At 41.6% G+C, this 20988-nt stretch overlaps 1 protein-coding gene across 2 annotated transcripts in view; it reads right to left on the bottom strand.

The window, feature by feature from the left end:
- Window positions 1–430: 430 nt before the first annotated feature.
- Window positions 431–20988, bottom strand: part of rlim (ring finger protein, LIM domain interacting) — a 55454-nt gene continuing 34896 nt past the window's right edge. For both annotated transcript variants that reach the window (XM_072595433.1, XM_072595434.1), the window contains exon 4: window positions 431–4183. In XM_072595433.1, coding sequence (XP_072451534.1) covers window positions 2484–4183 — 1700 coding nt within the window. In that variant the 3' untranslated portion in view covers window positions 431–2483. The remainder of the gene's footprint in view (window positions 4184–20988) is intronic.

Genomic DNA, 20988 nt, shown 5'->3' with positions numbered 1-20988 from the left:
ACTCGCTTTCGGAGCGCCGCTCCTTCATCAGATGATCACTTGATGAAGGAACGTCGCTCTGAAAGCTAGCGTGCTTCCAATTAAACCTGTTGGATTATAACCTGGTGTTGAGAGATTTTTAACTCTCTCTTTGCAGTTAGCTTAGTGTATCTTAACGTTAATCTTGTAAGATGAAAAAAAAGCATTGCAATAAAATTGCTCAGTTGATGATTAATGTTGATCTCACAAAAACCTTAAAAAAGGTTCTTTAATTAACGCATAAATGCAAAGATTAAATGTGCAATGTTCTGGAACATGAATAGTGTTGAGAGATTTAACAACAGTAATATTGAGACAAATTAGTTCATGAATAACTGGTGATCCAAACAGAAGTCCAAAATCAAAAGAAGCAAGAAAGCAAAAAGAATAAATCTCAGACAAACCATGCCAGTTGTTTTCTCGTGCAATATTTTATTAACATTTATGAATAACCCAACTCTTCAAAATGGTCAATGTCAAAAGATAATGCCTATTTGCATTTGATGTTTCTTCTCCCAGAAAAGTTCAATGATGACTGGATAATAAAACTTGCAATTTTGCATGAAAACTCAGTTACTAATTTACAAAAATTGGTACAACAGATTACATAAATAAACTAAATCACTTTAAACAAGCCCTGTACAGTAAACCAAAGTATATGCACTTTGGTAGGACTCCTGCAGCTGAAGGAAGAACTCTCCCTGGACTTCTTAAAGCATATGTCTCCTAATTTGCTTTGAATCTTTATTATACAGTTCGCCTTATGCAGGATTGATCACAGTCTGTGGGATTCCTATTTTGTATCATAGCATCATTCTTTTCTAATAACATTTGTTCTGTGGAACTAAACTATTTTGGTAATGCAAATGCACATTACAATATTGGCATTTAAAATTTATACAGGACACCATTAATATCTTGTCATTTTTGTACAAAAATGGGTCTTCAATACACATCAGGATAGGCAACACAATAAGTAAGGACATTACTTTCCATTATCCTGTGCATACGTATCCAAGAAAAACAGCTATCCTCCCTAAAAAAAAAGCCCTATGATTCTTCAATTCAGTTACATCAGTTATATTACAACTGCAATATTTTAATTTCATGGTTACAAAACTGCAATTTCCAGTGTGTCTTATCACACTGCAACATCCTTCCCCATACATCCTATAAATGCAACATTTTCATCTGACTGAACACTGGAGCTTACACTGCTTGCAGACCAGATCTGCAAGTACAGAAGTCACCAATATTCCATCAGGATTTCAGAGCAGTGCCACACAGCCTGCCCACAGACATACTGCTTTAGGGTTGCAATAATACCAAAATGTCATTTAAGCGGCAAGCTGTGAAGTCACAGGTCTTTTATTAGGCACAGATTACATAGCTCAGTTTCGGAAAGTGGCAGAAATGCGGCCAGCGGCTAGCGCATCCACAGTTCTGCTGCTATTCCAATTGACTGTAGAGAAATCAAAAACAGCCAGTTTCCCAAAGGCAAAAGTGCAAGCCTGCATCATTGGACTAGTGGGCCATTCCACACTTTAAAATATTCTTAAAAACCTGGAGATGAAAGGTGGAAAGGCAAAAATCAATAAAAGGGAGGCCCAGAGTAACTCCATAAAAAGGTGGAAATACATTTGAGTTTTTTTAAAAAAAAAGGATAATAAATAACTCCACTGCACCGAAGACTTAACTGTATGTCTCCAATTTGTCCCATAGACTTGATATATATTGTAGAATAAGGCAATCTGTCCATTAAAGATGTTCAGTAAATTAGACAGTTTTTTACGAGTAGTGACAATTTACATTGCAAATTTTTTATTTTAAAGTGACCAATTTCTTCGTAAGTACACAAATCCTGCAATGAACCGTGAACAAATATCCTGAATTGCTAAAATACACTAAGTGTGCACATAAATCATACATCAGAAAAGGAAATGTCATTGATCAAAAAATTACAAAAAATGAAAACCTTGAAAGTCAATATAGCTAACCCAAATGAAGCACAAACATGAAAGAAATCAGGGCAAGAATTTAACTTTTAGAAAACGAGTGAAGGATGCAGCAAAGCATTAAAGGTTAAGTTACTTATTTACCATGCTAAGAACACATCCTTAAAATAGGTTACACCAACACACACACAAATATCAGAAGCTGTGTCCTAAATGCAGGATCGCTAGTTAGTTTCGAAGCATGGTAAAATTTCCTGTCTTTAAACAGTGCAATGTTGCACACTCACAAATGAAGGAATTTAAGAAGTGCCCAAATCCTCACTAAAGATTAGCAAAAAGAGAAAAGCCTTTCCTTACACAAAGGATAGACCAGGTAAACGTATTAGGTATGGCTATTTTGAATTTCCCCACTACATTCTGAAGTACAATTTTATATGGTTCACTGTTTGGTACAGCTAGCTAATTCTACGTTACATCAATACTGGAGCACAAACCGATGGAGGTTGTACCCTAGCCAACACTTTCACCAGTGGTGCGAACTAAAACAGCCTGACGGCAAATGGGACATGTGGAGTTTTCGGACAGCCAGCGATCGATACAATGAACGTGATATTCGTGAGAGCAGGGTAGCTTGCGCAGCTTGTTTCCTGCTGTGTATTCACTAATACACACACTGCAGGTTTTAATCGCATCACTTTCTCCAAAATTTCTCGTGGACAGGTTATCAATCTGCTCTTTAGTCAGTCCCCTGGGCTGATCGTCCTCATCTTCATCATTGAGCAGAAAGAAATGAGCAAGCCTAAGTATGGGCAAAGTACCACTTTCTTCAAGACCAAATAAGCCTCGAGATTGCTGACCTTCTCTTCTCCTAGCTCCAGTTATGCTATCTGTTTCACTGCCATTCCGCTGCTCCCCTGCCTGTTGCTCACCCGTTCTGCCTTCAGAAGCCATGCCTGGGGATTCATTTATACTGTCTTGCGATTCAGAAACATCCTGCACTTGACTTTGGCCCCTGTTGCTAGATTCAGAATCGCTGTCACTGTCCACAAAGGAACTCAGTTCCCCACCCATCATTATCCGGCGTAGTATTGTTTGGAGGGCAACTGAGGCAGCCTCTCCAAGACCTGAATCAGATATCCTGCGAAAAGGAATACGAATGGTGCTGACATAAGTTCGCACCCCTGCTCGTTCAGAGCGGGAGAATGTGCGCCTGAGGCCACCCCGCTCACTTTCATATACAACAGTGTTGTCGGATGTTTGGGATCGTGACCGGGTCCTGTTAGCTATGCTATCTCTATCTGCATTTTCACCAGGTCTCACCCTTCTCACTTGCAGGTCTAACATAATGGTCGGTGGTCGGCGCCCAGCTACAGAGGGATCACTGACGACGGCTTCTGAAGAGTCAGCAGCTTCCTGGGAAGTCTCTCTAGGTTCATTTGGCTCAAGAACAGGAACATGATTTGTTATTTCAGACTGCACCCCATCTCCAACCCGACTCTGTCTGGACATGACATGCTGTCTAGTTCTGGAACTTCCTTCTGTTCCACTTTCTGAAACAGATCTATCAGACCTCTGGGAAAGTCCCTGACGTCGTGATCTACTCGTCCCCTCACTGACTTGATGCAAGGGTGACCGACTTCGATTGCTCCTCGTTCTAGATGACCTCCGGCGCTCTGGACTCCTACTTCTACCACTTCTTGGGCGACCTTGATGTTGAGCTTGGGTTTCAAGCTCATGTCTCAAAAGTTCATATCTGTTTTCATAAGATAGCTCTCCACTTGGTCCTCGACTTCGTCTTGTTCCAGTGGAAGCAGATCTTTCAGGTTCACTCTGAACATCATCTTCTGCCATAGCCATTGGTGGATCTGTTACAGGTGGTGATGGTTGCGTTGCTGTTGGTGAGGGTGCACTTGTATTTCCGGATGGTACTGGTGTCACTGCTTCTTCTGCCGCAGGTACTGTCGCTTCCACATTTGAAGTGTCCATAGGTTGCTCACTTTCCATTTCAGCACTTTGGTCAATTCTACTCCGACTGACATTAATTTCCAAGCTGAATCTAAAATCACCACTTGTTGGGTTTGTACGACTGACTGCTCTCCAGGAACGATTCCCACTTTGACCACTTCTCGTTGTGTTCCCAGTTTGCCTAAAAGCATTCAACCACTCGAGAAGAGAATCTCCACTTGATCCTTCTTCTGAACCCTCAGTACCTATGGTGCAAAACAAAAAAAAAATTCATTAGTAACTAAACAATTTAGTACACCCCTCTTGCAGGATCCTTTTGATACTCTGAATGGTGTGAACCCTCCACACTGTTGGAATAAAATCTAGCATGATTGTTTAGAATTGTACAGAAAGATTACGTCATCTGTACAAACTTTCTCAAACAGTTTTCTGATCAATTCCATTGCTACATATTATTCACTTTCCACATCCACGAGCCCTTTAAGGATTGTGCCTCCAATATTAGTTATGTAATTTACTGACACGCTTGTAAAAATAAATAATTCATTTACTTCTTCATTCTTTTGGTAAATGCCTTCTATTTATCCCTTCCAGTTATCAAGGTACTGCCCAATTAAGAGGATTCCTCCCAATTTATCACCACTCCTCTTCCACCAATTCAGAAATGCCTGCTCACAAGAAACCTCAGGTTTCGTACACTTCAAACGAATGAACAAATTTCTAAAATAAAAACCGGAAGAACTGCAGATGCCGTAAAACTAGAAACAAAAACAGAAGTATTGGAAAAGCTCAGCAGATCTGTGAAGAGAAATCAGTTAATGTTTTGGGCCTGGTGACCCTTCCTCAGAACTGATGGTAGCTAGGAAAATGTTGGTTTATATGCAGAAGGTAGGGTGGGGAAGGGGGTAAGGAGTAAATGATAAGTAAGGACAGAAACCAAAGAGAGAACAACAGTTGGACAAAGGGGTCGGTACCAATCTGGCTGGGAGGGTTAATAGCTGTTAACAGAGACTGTTTGTGGCTAACAATAGGTAGTGTGCAATGACAGACTATGTAATGACAAAAACCTGGTGTGTGGGGTAGGGGGCTGGGACATGAGGGGAGTTCAGGTCCTAAAATTATTGAACTCCATATAGAATCTGGAGGGCTGCAGAGTCCCCAAGCGGAAAATGAGGTGTTGTTTTTCCAGCTTGCAGCAAACCAGAGACACAGATGCTGGCCACCGAACAGGGTGGTGTGTTAAAGTGGCAGGCAACTGGAGGCTCAGGGTCTTTTCTGCAGGCAGAATGTGGATGCTCTGCTAAGCGATCATCCAGTCTACACTTAGTTTTCCCAATATAGAGAAGACCACATTGTGAGCAGTGAATGCAGTTGACTAGATTGTGAGAAGTGCTGCTTCACCTGAAAGGTATGTTTGGACTCTTGGACACAGAGGTGGTAAATTGGTAGGTATTACACCTTCAGCGGTTGCAGGGGAAGGTGTCGTGGGGTTTTTTTTTAAGGAGTGAAGGAAGAATAGACCAGTTGTGCCAGAGGGAACAGCCCCTGCAGAAGATGGATATGGGAGGAGAATACGTGTCTAGTCGTGGCATCTTGCTGGAGGTGGCGGAAAAGGCAGCTGATGATCCTCTGGATGTGGATGCTGATGGAATAGTAAGTACAAGGGGAACCATATCGCTATTGCAGAAGAGAAGACAGGGGCATGGGGTTAAAGTGCAGGAGATGGGTCAGATTCTGGCTGAGGACCCTATCGATAATGGGGCTGGGGAGCCCACGGTTGAGGAAAAAAAGTGAACATTTCGGAGGCTCCCTTGTCAAAGTTGCCCTCATCTGAATATACGTGACGGAGATGAAGGAACTGGGAGAATGAAATGGAGTCTTTACAGGAAACAGGTTGCGAGGGTGTATAGTCCAGGTAGCTGTGGGAGTCGGTATGTTTATAGTGCTTACTAGTGGCTAATCTATCCCCAGAAATGGAAATGGAGGGGTTAAGGAATGGAAGGGAGGAGTCAGAGGTAGACCAAGTGAAAGTGAAGGCATGGTGGAAATTGGAAGCAAAATTGATTAACCTTTCCAATTCCAGATGGGAAGGGGAAGCAGGACCAACGTTATCATCAACATAATGAAGCAAGAGTTGTGGGTGGGAGCCAGAACAGGACTGGAACAAAGAATGTTCCACGTACCAAAAAGAGACGTGCATAACTGGGGCCTATGCCAACCCTTTAAGACCTTTGGCCAACCCTCTGACCTGAAGAAAATGACAGTAGTTAAAAGAGAAGCTGTTCAGGGTGAGGATGAGCTCAGTCAAGCGGAGGAAGGTGGTGGTAGGTGGGGCCAATTCAGGCCTTTGCTCCAGGAAGCAGCAGAGAGCCCTGAGACCATCCTAGTGGGGTAAAGGGACTACACATCCATGGTAAAGCGGCAGCTGCTGGAGCCCGCAAACTGGAAATTCCAAAACTGGCAGAAAGCATCAGAGGAATTACGGATATATGTGGGCAGGGATGCGACCAGGGAGAAAACACTAGAGTCAAGGTATGAAGAGATGAGTTCTGTGACTGTGGGGCAGGAGCAGGCTGAAACAACGGGTTTGCCTGGGGAGTCCTGTTTGTGGATTTTCAGGAGGTAGAAGCGAGTTGTTCAGGGCTGGGGGACTATCAGCTTGGAGGTCGGGGAGGGGGGTGAAAGAAGTTGCTAGATTAAATGAGGTCAGTGACTGACGTGGAAGATAGGTGGTGGTAGTATCAGAGAGCTGATGCTCAGCTTCTGCAATGTAGAGATCAATACGCAAATATCTAATTTTGAAAGTCTACATTATTACAGGGATGGCTGAAGTTAAAAAAACAGAAAAGATGATTCAGGGGCCTTTATGGAACAGCATAATACAGTGAGAACTGTCCAGAAAGCGGCCATGAATGGAAGCATTTACCTTTGGATTCTCCTCTGTAACATTACCTATTAGTAAACTACAATCAATTATCAAACTATCCACCGTCAAACTCTCTTGACCTTGGGTCTTTGCATTACAGGTTACAATTAGAAATTGTTCTGCAGCACAGTAGTTTGGGACCTTCTTAGCACTTAGAAAATACAAACACATCCTTTCGATTGGCACGTCAACAATAAAAACCTCTTTAAAATAAAAACTTAAGGAGCAACTGATAGCAAACCCAAAAGAGTGCAAAAATTCCTTAATTAGGATACAAAGCAGATTTCTTTTCTTTTCAGTTTACCTACAGGATGTGTGCATTGTTGGCTAAGTCAGCAATTATTGCACATCCCAATTGCCCTTGAGGTGGTGATAACAAACTTGCAATCCAGGAAAGTCAGGTACACATGTAATACTGTTAGGACAGGAGTCCCATGATTTTTAACCTGTGATAAAGAGTCAGAACAGTAGTGGCTTGGAGGAGAACTTGCAGGTGGTACTGCACACATCTCTGCTGCCCTTGTCTTTTAAGGTGGTACCGATCACGTTTGGAAGGTCTTGTCAAATGAACCGTAGCAGGTTTCTGCATCAATGGTGAAGAGAATGAATGTTAAAGGTAATGGATGGGGTCTCGGCTCTTTGTCCTGGGTGGTGTGCTACAACCATCCCGGAAATGGAAAGTGTTCCATCACTCTCCTGATCTGTGCCTTTTAAATGGTGGACAGGGTATGGGAAGTCATTTGTCCTGGAAATCCTAGCCTCCACCTGGTTTTTACATCCACGGCACTCATATGGCCAAACCAGTTCAGTTTCTGGTCAATGGTAATGCATAGAATGCTAATTATGAGGAATTCAACAATGGCAATACAACTGAATGTTCAAGGCTGATGGATAGATTCTCTCATTGAAGATGATGGTTGCTTGGTACTTCTATGGCACAAATATTACCAAACTATGCCCGGATATTTTTCAGGTCCTGCTGAATATGGACATGGACAGCTTCAGCATGATCGTTTGCAACTGAACAATTTACAGCCACCAGTGAACATCCCAACTTCTGACCTTATGGTGGAAGGATGTTCATTGAAGAAGCAGACATTTGGACCTTGGATACTTACCTGAAAGGTTTCTGCAGCAATGACTGGAATTGGGGTGATTAACCTCCAATAACCACAATGATTTCCTTCCTTCCCTGACCTCTTCACAAAGTATTATTCCAAACGAACCAACAGTTTTCAGAGCTGTCCCACTGATACCCATTTATACCAGTTTTGCTAGGGCTCCTTGATGTCACAGTCTGTAAAATGTTGCCTTACTGTGAAGGATATTCTCACCTCATCTCTTCATTGGGAGTTCAGCTATACTTGCATCTATGCTGTAATGATGTGACCGTAGTGGAATGCAAACTAAATGCCAATGAACAGGCTACTGCTGAGCAAGTGATAGGGGGAGGTGGGCTAGCGCATGAGATTACAGATTTGTAGTTGAATACAAATCTACTTCTGATAGTTCACAGTGCCTCAGAATTGTGTTTTTTTTGAGTTCTTAAATAGAAATCTGTCCCATTTACCTCAGTGGTCCTACATGACGGAAGAGTATATTGAATATAAAAATGGGATAATCTCTACAAGAAGTGTGCAATGTTACTCCTGTTATGGACAGATGTATCTATGAAAGGTAGATCAGTAAGGATGAGATCATGCTAAGATTTTTCCTCTTGTTGGTTTTTTCACCACTTACCTGGATACACTTTTAGGATTTGGCCAACTCCTATGTATAGCTGAAATGTAAAATTTGCCCTTCAATGGTCAGTTCTTGTGATAAAAGACAGCATTCCATTAGCTTTCTTTAGTTATTTGCTGGTACTTCATTACATCCTGTTTACAATATAATTTCCTTATCTTTGTGTCATCTTCAAATAGTTGCTACTGAACCAACCCCAATGATAAACATTGATGTCCTCAACCCAGAGTACATGCTGTGCCCTTGTCACCCTCACACTCTTTCCAGTTGTTTTCAATATGGAGACTCATTAGCCGAAGGTAGATGGTGGGTGGTATCCAGCAGGTTTTCATGCCCCAGTGCTATGTAACTTCATGGGGCCTGGTGTCAATGTTGAGGACTCTTGTGGCAAAGCCCTTTTGACTGAACATGTCTTCAATTCTGATGGGTTATACTGGCGGCAGGACAGTTGCAGGGACGGCCATGATGTTTTGGATACAATCACACACAAGGAATCCCATCCTACAGATAACATCAAGCTGCTGTTTGATTGCTCTGTAGGACAGCTCAACCAATTCTGGCACAAGTCCCAAACGTTAGTCAGAAAAGATAGCCAAGGGCTTGCTGCTACCATTTCCTGTTCACCTGGAATAATGCCAGTCAGTGTGGCCATTTTCATTCCTTTCTTTCAGGCCTTCTACCAGTTTGATACAGCTGACTAGCTTGCTAGACAATTTTAGGGGGCTTTCAGAGGCAACCACATTACTGTGGGTCTGGAGTCACATGTGAACCATCCAGATAGGAAAGCAGAATTCACTTTGTTGCAAGAACCCATTGGATAACTAATCTACAGATTCACAGTTGGCATTAGATTAGACTTCAATTCCAGATTTATTAATTTACCTTCCAGCATCTGCCTGGACCTCTGGATTATTAATCCAATAACATTACCTGCTAACTACCACTTTACACCTGCAGTTAAAGAGGGGAGCGAAGGCATGGCAACTATTTGAAGATGACACAAAGATAAGGAAATTATATTGTAAACAGGATGTAATGAAGTACCAGCAAATAACTAAAGAAAGCTAATGGAATGCTGTCTTTTATCACAAGAACTGACCATTGAAGGGCAAATTTTACATTTCAGCTATACATAGGATATTGGTGAGATGACACATTGAATACAGTGTGTACTTTTGGTGCCTTTATTTAAGGAAGGATAAATTGGTGTAGGTTCAAAAGAATTTTATCACATTTATACCTGGAATGAATAGGTTGTTTTACGAGGAAAGGGTGGACAGATTGCGATAGCATTCACTGACATGAAGAGTGACAGGTGACCACAGTCTCAAAAAGGTGGATATTGAAACAGTGTTTTCTTTGTGGGAGCAAGCCCAGAACTAGGAGTTTTGCTTATCATCCTTTCAGGAGAGATTAATAAAATGCCTTTTTTCTCTCAGAAGGTTCTGTGAATTTGGAACTATCTATCGTAGAAAAAATGAGAGTGGGATCATTGAATATTCTTAAGGGAGTAGATAGATTTTTGTTAGGTGAGTGAATCAAAGGTTACTTGGTGTAGATGGGAATATGGAATTTGAGTCACAAACTAATCAGGCATGATCTTGTTGAAAGGTGGTGCAGGTTTGAAAAGGCAAATCATTTATTTCTGCTCCTAATTTGGGCATTCATATTAACACTGCAGAACTGTAAAAGAACGTTCTAATTATTAAAAGGAGCAAGCATAGTCATTGATAAGGCAGTTGAAGATGGTCAGACCTAAGACACTACTCAGAGGAATTCCTGCAGTTTTACACTAAGGCTGAGATGACTGGCTTCCAACAACCACAAACATCTTCTTTTGGGCTCGATATGCCTACAGCCAGTGGAGGGTTCCCCACCCTGCAATTTCCATTTACTTCAATTTTGCTAGGCTTAAGAGGGGTCACGTTTGGTCAAATATTGCCTTGAGTGTATGCAAAACCAAGTTTGGTAAGGAAGTCAGATGAGGAGAGGAGTGAAGTGCTCTGTTCCTTTTCTAACTTTATCAGCATTAAGGAAAACGACTGTCTGCACAGGGGGTGTCAGAGAACCTGCAGGAGGTCAGGTCTGAGCACACCAAACCTCAAATTGTATTATAGTAATAACATTTGGAGACATCATTTGAAACAGATAATTGGCGACTTGGCAATATTATGTGCAATCACCTTATCTTTTAAAATCCAGGACATTTATTGCAAAATGTAAAGTTTCATTACTATCAGTACAGTTTGAGTAGCAGTATTTATTTATTAAAAATTAATAAGTTGAGACTACACAAGCCGCACCATTGCTAGTTCCTAGGATATTGATAGTGAAAGATTCAATGATGGCAATGCCACTGAATGTCAAAGGACAATGGCTAGATTCTCTCTTGTTGGAGATGGTCATTGTCATTTATGCAGTGTGAATGTGACTTGCCACTTTTCAGCCCAAGCCTGGATGTTGCCCAGGTCTTGCTGGATTTGAACACATTGCGTCAGCACAAGTCATCATGAATGGTGCTGGACGTTGCGCAATCATCAATGAACATCCCCATTTCTATCCTTACGACGGACAGAAGGTCATTGATGAAGCAGCTGAAGATGGTTGCGCCGAAGACATTACTTTGAGGAAGATGCAGAGATGTCGTGGAGCAACAAATCTCCACAAAGGAAGATGGGAGTTTTTGTTGTTGTTGCTGAGCATGATTGCCAACAGCAGTTTCTTTAATTCCCATTGATTGTAATTTTGCTATGGCTCCTTGATCCCACACTTGTTCAAACATGGCCTGTCAAGGATAGTCACGTTCATCTCATCTCTGGAATTTTGTCCATGCTTGGACTAAGCTGTAATAAGACCATGAGCTGACTGGCGCTGGCAGAATCCATCTGCCCATCAGTACATAAGTTGTTGTTAAGCAAGTACTGTTTGATAGTAGAGTCAATAAATCCTTTCATCATTTTACTGATCAAAACGTGATTGATGAGGCAGCCATTACGCTGATTGAATTTTTCCTCCTTTGTGGAGACAGGATGTATCTGAACAAATTTGCCAGGTTGATGCTAGCGTTGTAGCTGTATCAGAAAACTCAGCAAATGGGGTGTGGAAGGTTCAAGAGCACAAGTGTTCATTATTGCTGAAATATTGTCAGGGTACACAGAGTTTGTAGTATCTAGTGCCTTCAGTAGTTTCTTGATATCATGTAGAGTGAATTAAATTGGCTGAAGACTGACAGCTGTGATGCTGGGAACCTCTGGTAGTTGCCAACATGACTCACTTGGCATTTCCAGCTGAAGATTGTTGTAAATGCTTCAGCCTTCTCTTTTGCACTGATTGCTGGGCTCCCACATTCCTGAGGTTAAGAATATCTGTGAAGCCCCCTCCTCCAGTGAACTGTTCAATTGCCCACCATCATTCACAAGTGGACGTGTTAGGGCAGGATGCAGAATTTAGATCTGATCCATTGATGACAGACATCCTCCAAGCAGTGTTCAGTTGGAGGACTACTGATTAATCAACTAAGGGATGGCAACACTTGGTAATCAAGAGATTCCATTGACAACGTTTGACCTGGTGCCATGAAGTTTTACAGGGATTGAAGTCAATGTTGAAGGCTCCCAAAGAAACTCCTTCCCAACTGTATACTACTACGCTGTCACCTCTGCTGGGTCTCTCCTGACAGTGGGACAAAGCATATCCAGGGATGGCAATGGTGATGACTAGGACATAATCACAGTCATGGAATCATATCTTAGTCAATTTTAAGGTGTTGCTTACTAGACAGAGATAGCTTTCCCAATTTTGGCACTAACCCTCAGATGTTAGCAGGACTTTGGATCAATATCGCTGAACTTGCTGCTGTCATTTCTAATGTTTAAATCAATATGAGGCACTCTGCCCGGTTTCTTCCTTTTGAGGTTTTGCAATGGCTTGATACAACTGAGTGGGCTGAGAGGTCATTTTACAGGGCAGTTGAAAGACAATTACATTGCTGTGGGTCTGGAGTCACATGCAGGCCATATCAGATAAGGACAGCAGATTTCCTTCCCTAAAAGGGCATTAATGAATCAGATGGGGTTTTAAAACAATCAAAAACAGTTTCACCATCATCATTAATCTCTCTCATTAATCTTGCTTCTCAAGTGGGAGATATTACTCGACTCCAAATTAAAAAGTGGAACTCAAAGAAAAGAATCTCTGAATGATTACCTGAGCCACGAGCAACTGGGGTAGATGAAATAAGGTTAGAGAAATAAATGCATGACTCAAACACTGGTGGGGGAGACATAGGTTAAGGTTCGTGGGGTCTGGGCACAGAGGATCTGCAGATCTAGGCAATCTGTAACTTAATTGTGCTGGGACAGGTGCTCTAGCAAGCATCATAACGAGGTCAGTAGGGAGGGCGTAAAACAAAATAGTGAGGACGAGGGATCAAATCTGGGAAGATTTGGTAAACCAAAGAATAAAGGAGAGAGAGAGCAAGGTATTAACATGGGAAATTTAGAGTGTGATGGAAAATTAGTGAGTATATATCTTAATGTAAATCAAAAGCCAGGTGATAAAAATAATAAAAATAGCAAAATTAAAGGCTCAATATCTCACTAACAGCATTCAAAATGAGACAGAAGAACTAATTGTACTTATTTCTGTTGTGCTATCAGATATCCATCGCACAGAGTTGACTGCATGATGGTATAGAAGGAGACCTGAAGCTTGATGGGTACAGGACATTTAGAAAGAACAGGAGGCTAAAAAACAATATAGGGATGGTTATATTAATTATTGGTGGCACGAGCTCAATAGAGATAAATGATCCAAGTTCAGAAAATATATCAGGTAGAGGTGAGAAATTATAAGAACAGCATTAATGATTAAAGTACAAAATATTAGAAGTGCATGGTAAAAATCGGTTGAGTCAGCATGGCATCATCAAGGGGAGGTCACGTCTGACAACTCTGTTAGGAGGTGGTAATGAGCAAGTTTGACAAAGGAGAGCCAGTGGAAGTGATCTATTTGAATTTCCAGAAGGCCCTTGACAAGGTGCTGCACAGGAGGCTGCTAAATAAGAACCCAGGGTGTTAGGGACAAGGTGCTGGCATAAAGGATTGGCTGACTGACAGAGGGAGGGAGTAGGGACAAAGGAGGAGTCTTTTTCAGAATGACAGCCGATGACACGTGGAGTTCCACAGGGCTCTGTGTTGGGACTACAACTCTTCACATTATACAAACTGGATGAAAGAAGAGAGGGCATTGTTGCTAAGTTCGCAGATGACACAGAGGTGTGGATGGAAAGGCAGTGTTAAGGATATAGGGAGGCTGTAGGAGAACTTGGTAAAAACAATGACTGCAGATGCTGGAAACCAGATTCTGGATTAGTGGTGTTGGAAGGGCACAGCAATTCAGGCAGCATCCAAGTAGCTTCGAAAATCGACGTTTCGGGCAAAAGCCCTTCATCAGGAACTTGCACTGGCTAGGAGAGTGAACAAAGTAGTGGCAGATGGAATACAACGTGGGAAAGTAAGAGGTTATTCATTTTGGTCAGTAGAATAGAGCTAAATGGGGAAAAGCTTTGGAAATCTGAAGCACAAAGGGACTTTGGGAATCTTAGTTCAGTATTCTCTTAAAAGTTAAGAAGGTTCAGCTAGCAGATAGGAAGGCAAATGCAATGCTAGTAGTCATTTCAAGAAAGCTAGAATGCAACTGCAGACATGTAGTTTTGAAATGTTTAAGGGTCTGGACAAACTATCTGGAATAGAGAGCAGTTTTGGGCTCTGTAGCTAATAAAGAATGCACTGGCTTTGGAGGGGGTCTAGCTGAGGTTTACAAAAACGATCCTGGAATGAACAGTTTGCCATATAAGGAGTGGTTGAGGACTCTGGGATTTTTGAAGGATGGGGGGGGGGAATCTGATTGAAGCAACCGAACATGGAGTGGCCTCAATAGAGTGGATGTGGAGATGATGTTTCTACCAGAGAGACTAGGTCCCAAGGATACAGCCTCAGGAAATGAGCAGGAATTTCTTCAGCCAGAGAGTGGTTAATCTGTGGAACTCACTGCTACAGAAAGCTGTGGAGGCCATGTAATTGAAAGTATTTCAGACAGAAATAGGTTATGGGGAGAGGGCAGCAGAATAAAGCAGAGATCACATCAGCCATGATTGAAGCTGACTTGATGGGACAAATGACCCAATTCTGCTCCTATATCTTATGGTCTTAATGGATAGAATGCTAGCTAGCTAATAGGAAATAAGTGGATCTTTTTCTAGCTGGCAAGATATAAATGGGAGTTGAAAAGGGTGGTGCTGGAAAAGTACAGCAGGTCAGGTAGCATCAGAAGAGAAGAAACGATTGAGTTTTTTGAAGAAGTAACAAAGAGGATTGATGAGGGCGGAGCGGTAGATGTGATCTATACGGACTTCAGTAAGGCGTTCAACAAGGTTCCCCATGGGAGACTGATTAGCCAGGTTAGATCTCATGGAATACAGGGAGAACTTGCTCAAAAGGTAGAAGACAGAGGTGGTGGTGGAGGCTTGTTTATCAGACTGGAGGCCTGTGACCAATGGAGTGCCACAAGGATCGATAATGGGTCCTCTACTTTTTGTCATTTACATAAATGATTTAGATGCGAGCACAAGAGGTACAGTTAGTAAGTCTGCAGATGACACCAAAATTGGATATGTAGTGGACAGCGAAGAGGGTTACCTCAGATTACAACAGGATCTGGACCAGATGGGCCAATGGGCTGAGAAGTGGCAGATGGAGTTTAATTCCGATAAATGCGAGGTGCCGCATTTTTGGAAAGCAAATCTTAGCAGGATTGATACACTTAATGGTAAGGTCCTAGGGAGTGTTGCTGAACAAAGAGACCTTGGAGTGCAGGTTCATAGCTCCTCGAAAGTGGAGTCACAGGTCGATAGGATAGTGAAGGTGGCGTTTGGTATGCTTTCCTTTATTGGTCAGAGTATTGAGTACAGGAGTTGGGAGGTCATTTTGCAGCCGTACAGGACATTGGTTAGGTCACTGTTGGAAAATTGTGTGCAATTCTGGTCTCCTTCCTATCAGAAAGATGTTGTGAAACTTGAAAGGGTTCAGAAAAGATTTACAAGGATGTTGCCAGGGTTGGAGGATTTGAGTTATAGGGAGAGGCTGAACAGGCTGGGGCTGTTTTCCTGGAGCTTCGGAGGCCGAAGGGGGCCTTATAGAGGTTATGGATAGGGTAAATAGGCAAAGTCTTTTCCCTGGGGTCAGGGAGTCCAGAACTAGAGGGCATAGGTTTAGGGTGAGGGGGGAAAAGATATAAGAGACCTATGGACAACTTTTTCACACAGAGGGTGGTATGAGTATGGAATGAGGTGCCAGAGGAAATGGTGGAGGCTGGTACAATTGCAACATTTAAGAGGCATTTGGAGGGGCATATGAATAAGAAAGGTTTGGAGGGATATGGGCCGGATTCTGGCAGGTGGGTCTAGATTCGGTTGGGATATCTGGTCAGTTTGGACCGAAGGGTCTGTTTCCATGCTGTACATCTCTATGACTCTATAAGAGTCAATGTTTCAGACATAAACCCTTCATCACGAAGGGCTTATGCCGGAAACATCAACTCTCCTGCTCCTCAGATGCTGCATGACCTGCTGTACTATTCCAGCACCACCCTTTCAACTCAGACTTCTGCAGCATCTGCTGTTGTCACTTTCTGAAAGATGCAATTGGGAATTGTATTACAATGAATCATGAGGTGGTTGAAGGGACCAAATGTACAGTTGCTAAATTTGGTGGTATGTAAGATAGGAACATAAGTTGTGAAGAGGACATATAGAAATTACAAAAGAATAGAGATCTAGGAAATAGAGTACAATGTGACCAAACGTAAAACTGGGCATTTTGGCAGGCGGAATGAAAATGCTAATATATGTTTGCACAGCAGATAATTAGGAAAACTAATTGAATGTTATTATTTGTCATGAGTGGATATGAAAATAAAAGTCAGAAGCTCATGTTTCAGCTGTACAGCATTGTTGACACCACATCAGGAGTACTGCATACAGTATGGATCTTTATATTTAAGGAAAGGGTGTAAAAATGAACTGGAAGCAGTTCAGAGAACGTTTACCATACCAACACCTGGAACAAGTGGACCGTTTTATGAGGAAAGGCTGGATGGGTTGGGCTTGTCTCTGCTGGAGTTTTACAAGAGTGACTTTACTGAAATTTACAACATCTTGTAGGGTGTTGGTTACATGGATGTGCAGAAGATATTTCTCCTTGTGGTAGTAACTAAAGCTTAGGCTACAGTTCAAAAATAAGGGGTTGCCGATTTACAACTGACAATATTAGGAGAAAGCATACCGGATGGTCTCCGGTCTATGGAAAAAAAGGCGGAGGAAGCAGTTTTTGAATATTTTTAAAGTAGCTGTAGATAGATTCTTGACTAGCAGAAATGTGGAATATGTAAATTAGCTGTGGTCTTACTGAATGGAACAGAAGGTTTGAAAGGCTGAGTGGCCTACTTTATGCACCTAACTTTTATATTGTATGTCTATGATGTCAGGGTAGTCACTCATACATTACAGAGTTCAGATCGTCAAGTTTAAAATCGTGGCTGTAATGAGGTAAGGAGCCAGATGGCCGTGAAAGAATTCAAACTGAACAGCGAGTCAATTGTTACTGTGCAAATTCTACCTGATGTTACTGATGATGGGGATCTCCCATCACTTTGTGGATGACTCGAGTCAACAGATGAGGCAGTAACTGTCCGTGTTAAATTTGTCCTTCTTTCTAAGGAAAATGACCTACCTCGGCAATTTTGCAAATTACCAGGCAAATGTCACTCAAACAGACTGGCTCGGGACATGGCTAACTCTGGAACACAAAGTTCAGTATGACTGCTGCGATGCTATCAGAGCCCATAACCTTTCCTTTATATCCAATGTCTTTGGCAGTTTCTTGACATTAATCGAGTGAACTAAATTGGCTGCATTTGTAATGCTGAAAACCTCAGAAGGATGAGGAGACATGACACTTTTGCCCGAACATTGTTGCAAATTCTTCAACTTTGTCCTTTGTACTGATGTGCTAGGCTCCCCATTCATTGGGCATGCGGATACTTATGCTGCCACTTAGTTGTTTAACTGTCCACCACCATTCATAAGTTTTACTCTGACCTGTGGTTTTGGAATGACTTAACTCTACTTAATACGGTTTTCACTGCAGAAGAGCTTCTGCTGCTTAGTATACATACTCCTGTACTATAGCTTCACTAGGTGAAGATCTCCACAGATGTTGTCAGACTGAATACTCTGAGTGTTTTCTATTTGCATTTCATTAAACCTACAAGCTGAGTCATTACAATGAAGTAAGAAATTTAAGTGTATGAGCATTACTTAGGGGGAGACAATGGCCTTGCGCTATCTTCACTAGACTTTTAACCCAGAGACCCCAGTATTGATCTGGAAACCAGAGTTCAAATCCCGATATGGCAGATGGTGGAATTGAATTTAATTTTAAAAAAAAACCCTAGATTTAAGAATCCAATGATGACCATGCAACTGATGTCAATTGTTGGAAAATTCACCTGGTTCACTAATGTCCTTTAGGGAAGGAAACTGCCTTTCTTACCTGGCAAGAATGGCCTACATTTGATTCTAGACCCACAGCAATGTGGCTGACTCTTAACTGCCCTCTGGGCAATTAGGGATGGGCAATAAATGCTGGCCTAGCCAGCGATGCCCACATCCCGTGAATTAATTTTAAAAACCTTTGCAGTTTGCATCTAAGCAGGGGGTACTGAAAGGCTTTTCCCTATTTGCTTATGATGTGACATTGTCCAGTCATGCATATATTAACTTACCCCATATTAAAAACTGGAAGTCTTCCATAGTCAACCTGATCATCCCAAATCCCAAGGATGATGTGCTCAGTGGACTTTTCTGTTATCCATGTGCTATAAGCCCAATCCCTTATAACTGGGCCATCCATCCAGACAGGGACATAATCATTATCATTGTGACCACCAAGTCAGATCAAGAGCAAAGGCTTGGTCAATCCTTACCTGTTGAGAAATGGACATTCACTGGTTGAACAGTTTGATGGAATCTTGCAAGCAAGGTTTGAGAACCACAGAAATGGCAGCCAAATATTTGTAGACAGCTTTTCATTGAAACCAATTATCTCAATAAAAAGAAAACCAAAATCGGAGTAGCACAAACCAGCCAGATAGTTCAAGATAATGCTCTTAAGAACATTAATTGATTATGACTCCTGGACTGTATTGATTACCTGCTGCATGGCCATGCCAGTGGACTCCAAGGTGCTCTGATGAATCTGTCATCCAATGCAGATAAACGTGGCATCCTTGATGTGTTGTGAGTACAGACAGGCACTTTGTAAAACCTTGGGTGCCAGACTGGCGCCAAATGGCATGTCCTTATACCGACAGCTTTGTCTTTTGAAACTGAACCAGAATCTCCAATGACATTCCTAAATAGCGATATAAAATTAGTCATCTTTCACATCCACAGCTGCTAGCTTGTCTCCTATTGCCTGTATAATCTCAAGAACTGTAACCACCTCAAATTTTTTGAGGAATTAATTTAGAACACTGTACTGGATGCAGTTAACCATGCTCCCACACTTTCTACTAAGTCCAATCTAGCTTATGTAGAAGCTAGGTTTCTTTTCATATTTTCCTCCCCAAGTTCTTGAACACACTATTGCCTCCCAAATCTCTGCTCTTCCTGCAACGCTAAGTTTGATTCATCCAATCACGTCACCATCCATGACAAAGCATCTGAAATGTCCCTAATCAAAAGTTACAAACAGTATTTTTTTTGACTTCAGGACATTCTTTCTCAATCCTCTGCAACCTTTAGTTACAGCTAACCATAATACTGTAAATGGACCTAGGAGATGAAAACACACAAGGATTTTACAATGGAAAGGAAGACTGGGAACAGGGCGGTAATTTGCAAGAATCAAGGGCCTTTCTCAGAGAAATAGGGCATCAATGGGAAGCTTGAGAAAAAGTTTACTGCATTCAAAGAAAGGAAACAATTACAATGCCAACTTGTATGGGGGTCAGAGGGAGAAATGGTTGATCAGCAGTTTAATAGAAATGAAGTCAAGGGAATTGTACATGGGTCTCAACAATATAAGTTAGTTCAAAGGTGCAAAGAAGCATTCTTATCTTGCCCCTTCAGTTACAAATACTTCTGCACATTCCACAAGAACTCTCTGCTCCTGCATACTTTGTACAAATCGCAGGCAATTAATGAAGGTTACAATGAGGTGATCAGGAATGGCTTTATGTCCACCTAAAAAGGCAGTCTTACACAAAAGCATTTTCAGCTATTCATGCAAAGAGAAACATATTACTCATTAAGTGAAGAACAAGGAGGAGATGTCAGAGAAGAGCAAACCCAGAAGTAAATTGAGGTACTTGCAATGTTGAATACAGCTATGGGCACTCACAAAAAGAGCACTCAACTTGAGTGATAGTTATAAAGTTTGAGTGGACACAGTAGACATTCTAGAAGCAGAATATCAATATCGTGCTGCTAGAGATCTGCCATTGGAATCAAAGGGATGAGAAAAGAGTTATTAGAAACTAAAAGATGATCATTCAAGAGCAAAGTAGAGATGCACAATGGTGTCAGTGCTAGCAGAGTGGGAAAGTATAACAATAATAAACGACATTGTAGCTGTGGGAGTGAAGACCTGGACCATTACCAGTAAAGTTAGTGGAATAAAACAGAGAACGATAGATCCATGTGATCAATGTAGTTGGGAAGATGATCAAGAAACAGCTGTAGGTACATGAAAAACACACTCAATTTGGGTACAACAGATAAACTTGAGAAGCCACTTCAGCAAAACTGAAAAGGGAAGCTCTGAAGATATCTTGACAAAAAGGAGCATTGTTCCAGTAAGCATGGGTAATAAAGCAGAATTATAGTCATTTACAGCAGGTATGCGCAAGTATCTGTATGAATTATTCAAGTACACAGTTTTGAGAATTAAAAAAAAGCTTTTGATGGACTAACAATCAACAAATGAGGTAAAATTGTCAAGAATCTTTAAGGCTCTTTACTGACATTAAGGGATAAATAAACATAAGTAAAATTGAATAACCTTGCTTTTGAGGGCAAAATTAACAAGCTTGGACAGATTAGATTTAAAGATACTGCCTTGAGCAACAACGTTCATTTCCATTGCACCTTTACTTCAGTAAAGCATCTAAAGGCACTTCACAGAGCATTGAGAAACAAAATGACTGAACCATGCAAGGCAAGATGCTGTCTAAATTGCCAAAAGCTTCGTCAACTGGGTAGTTTTAAGGAGGATCTTAAAATAGAGAAAGACAAACATTTACGGAGGGAATTCCAGAGTT

This window comes from Chiloscyllium punctatum, chromosome 25, assembly GCF_047496795.1.
Source record: "Chiloscyllium punctatum isolate Juve2018m chromosome 25, sChiPun1.3, whole genome shotgun sequence".
NCBI classification, from domain to species: domain Eukaryota; kingdom Metazoa; phylum Chordata; class Chondrichthyes; order Orectolobiformes; family Hemiscylliidae; genus Chiloscyllium; species Chiloscyllium punctatum.
Note: the sequence above shows the minus strand (reverse complement) of the source record. Positions and strands in the feature narration are given on the sequence as shown.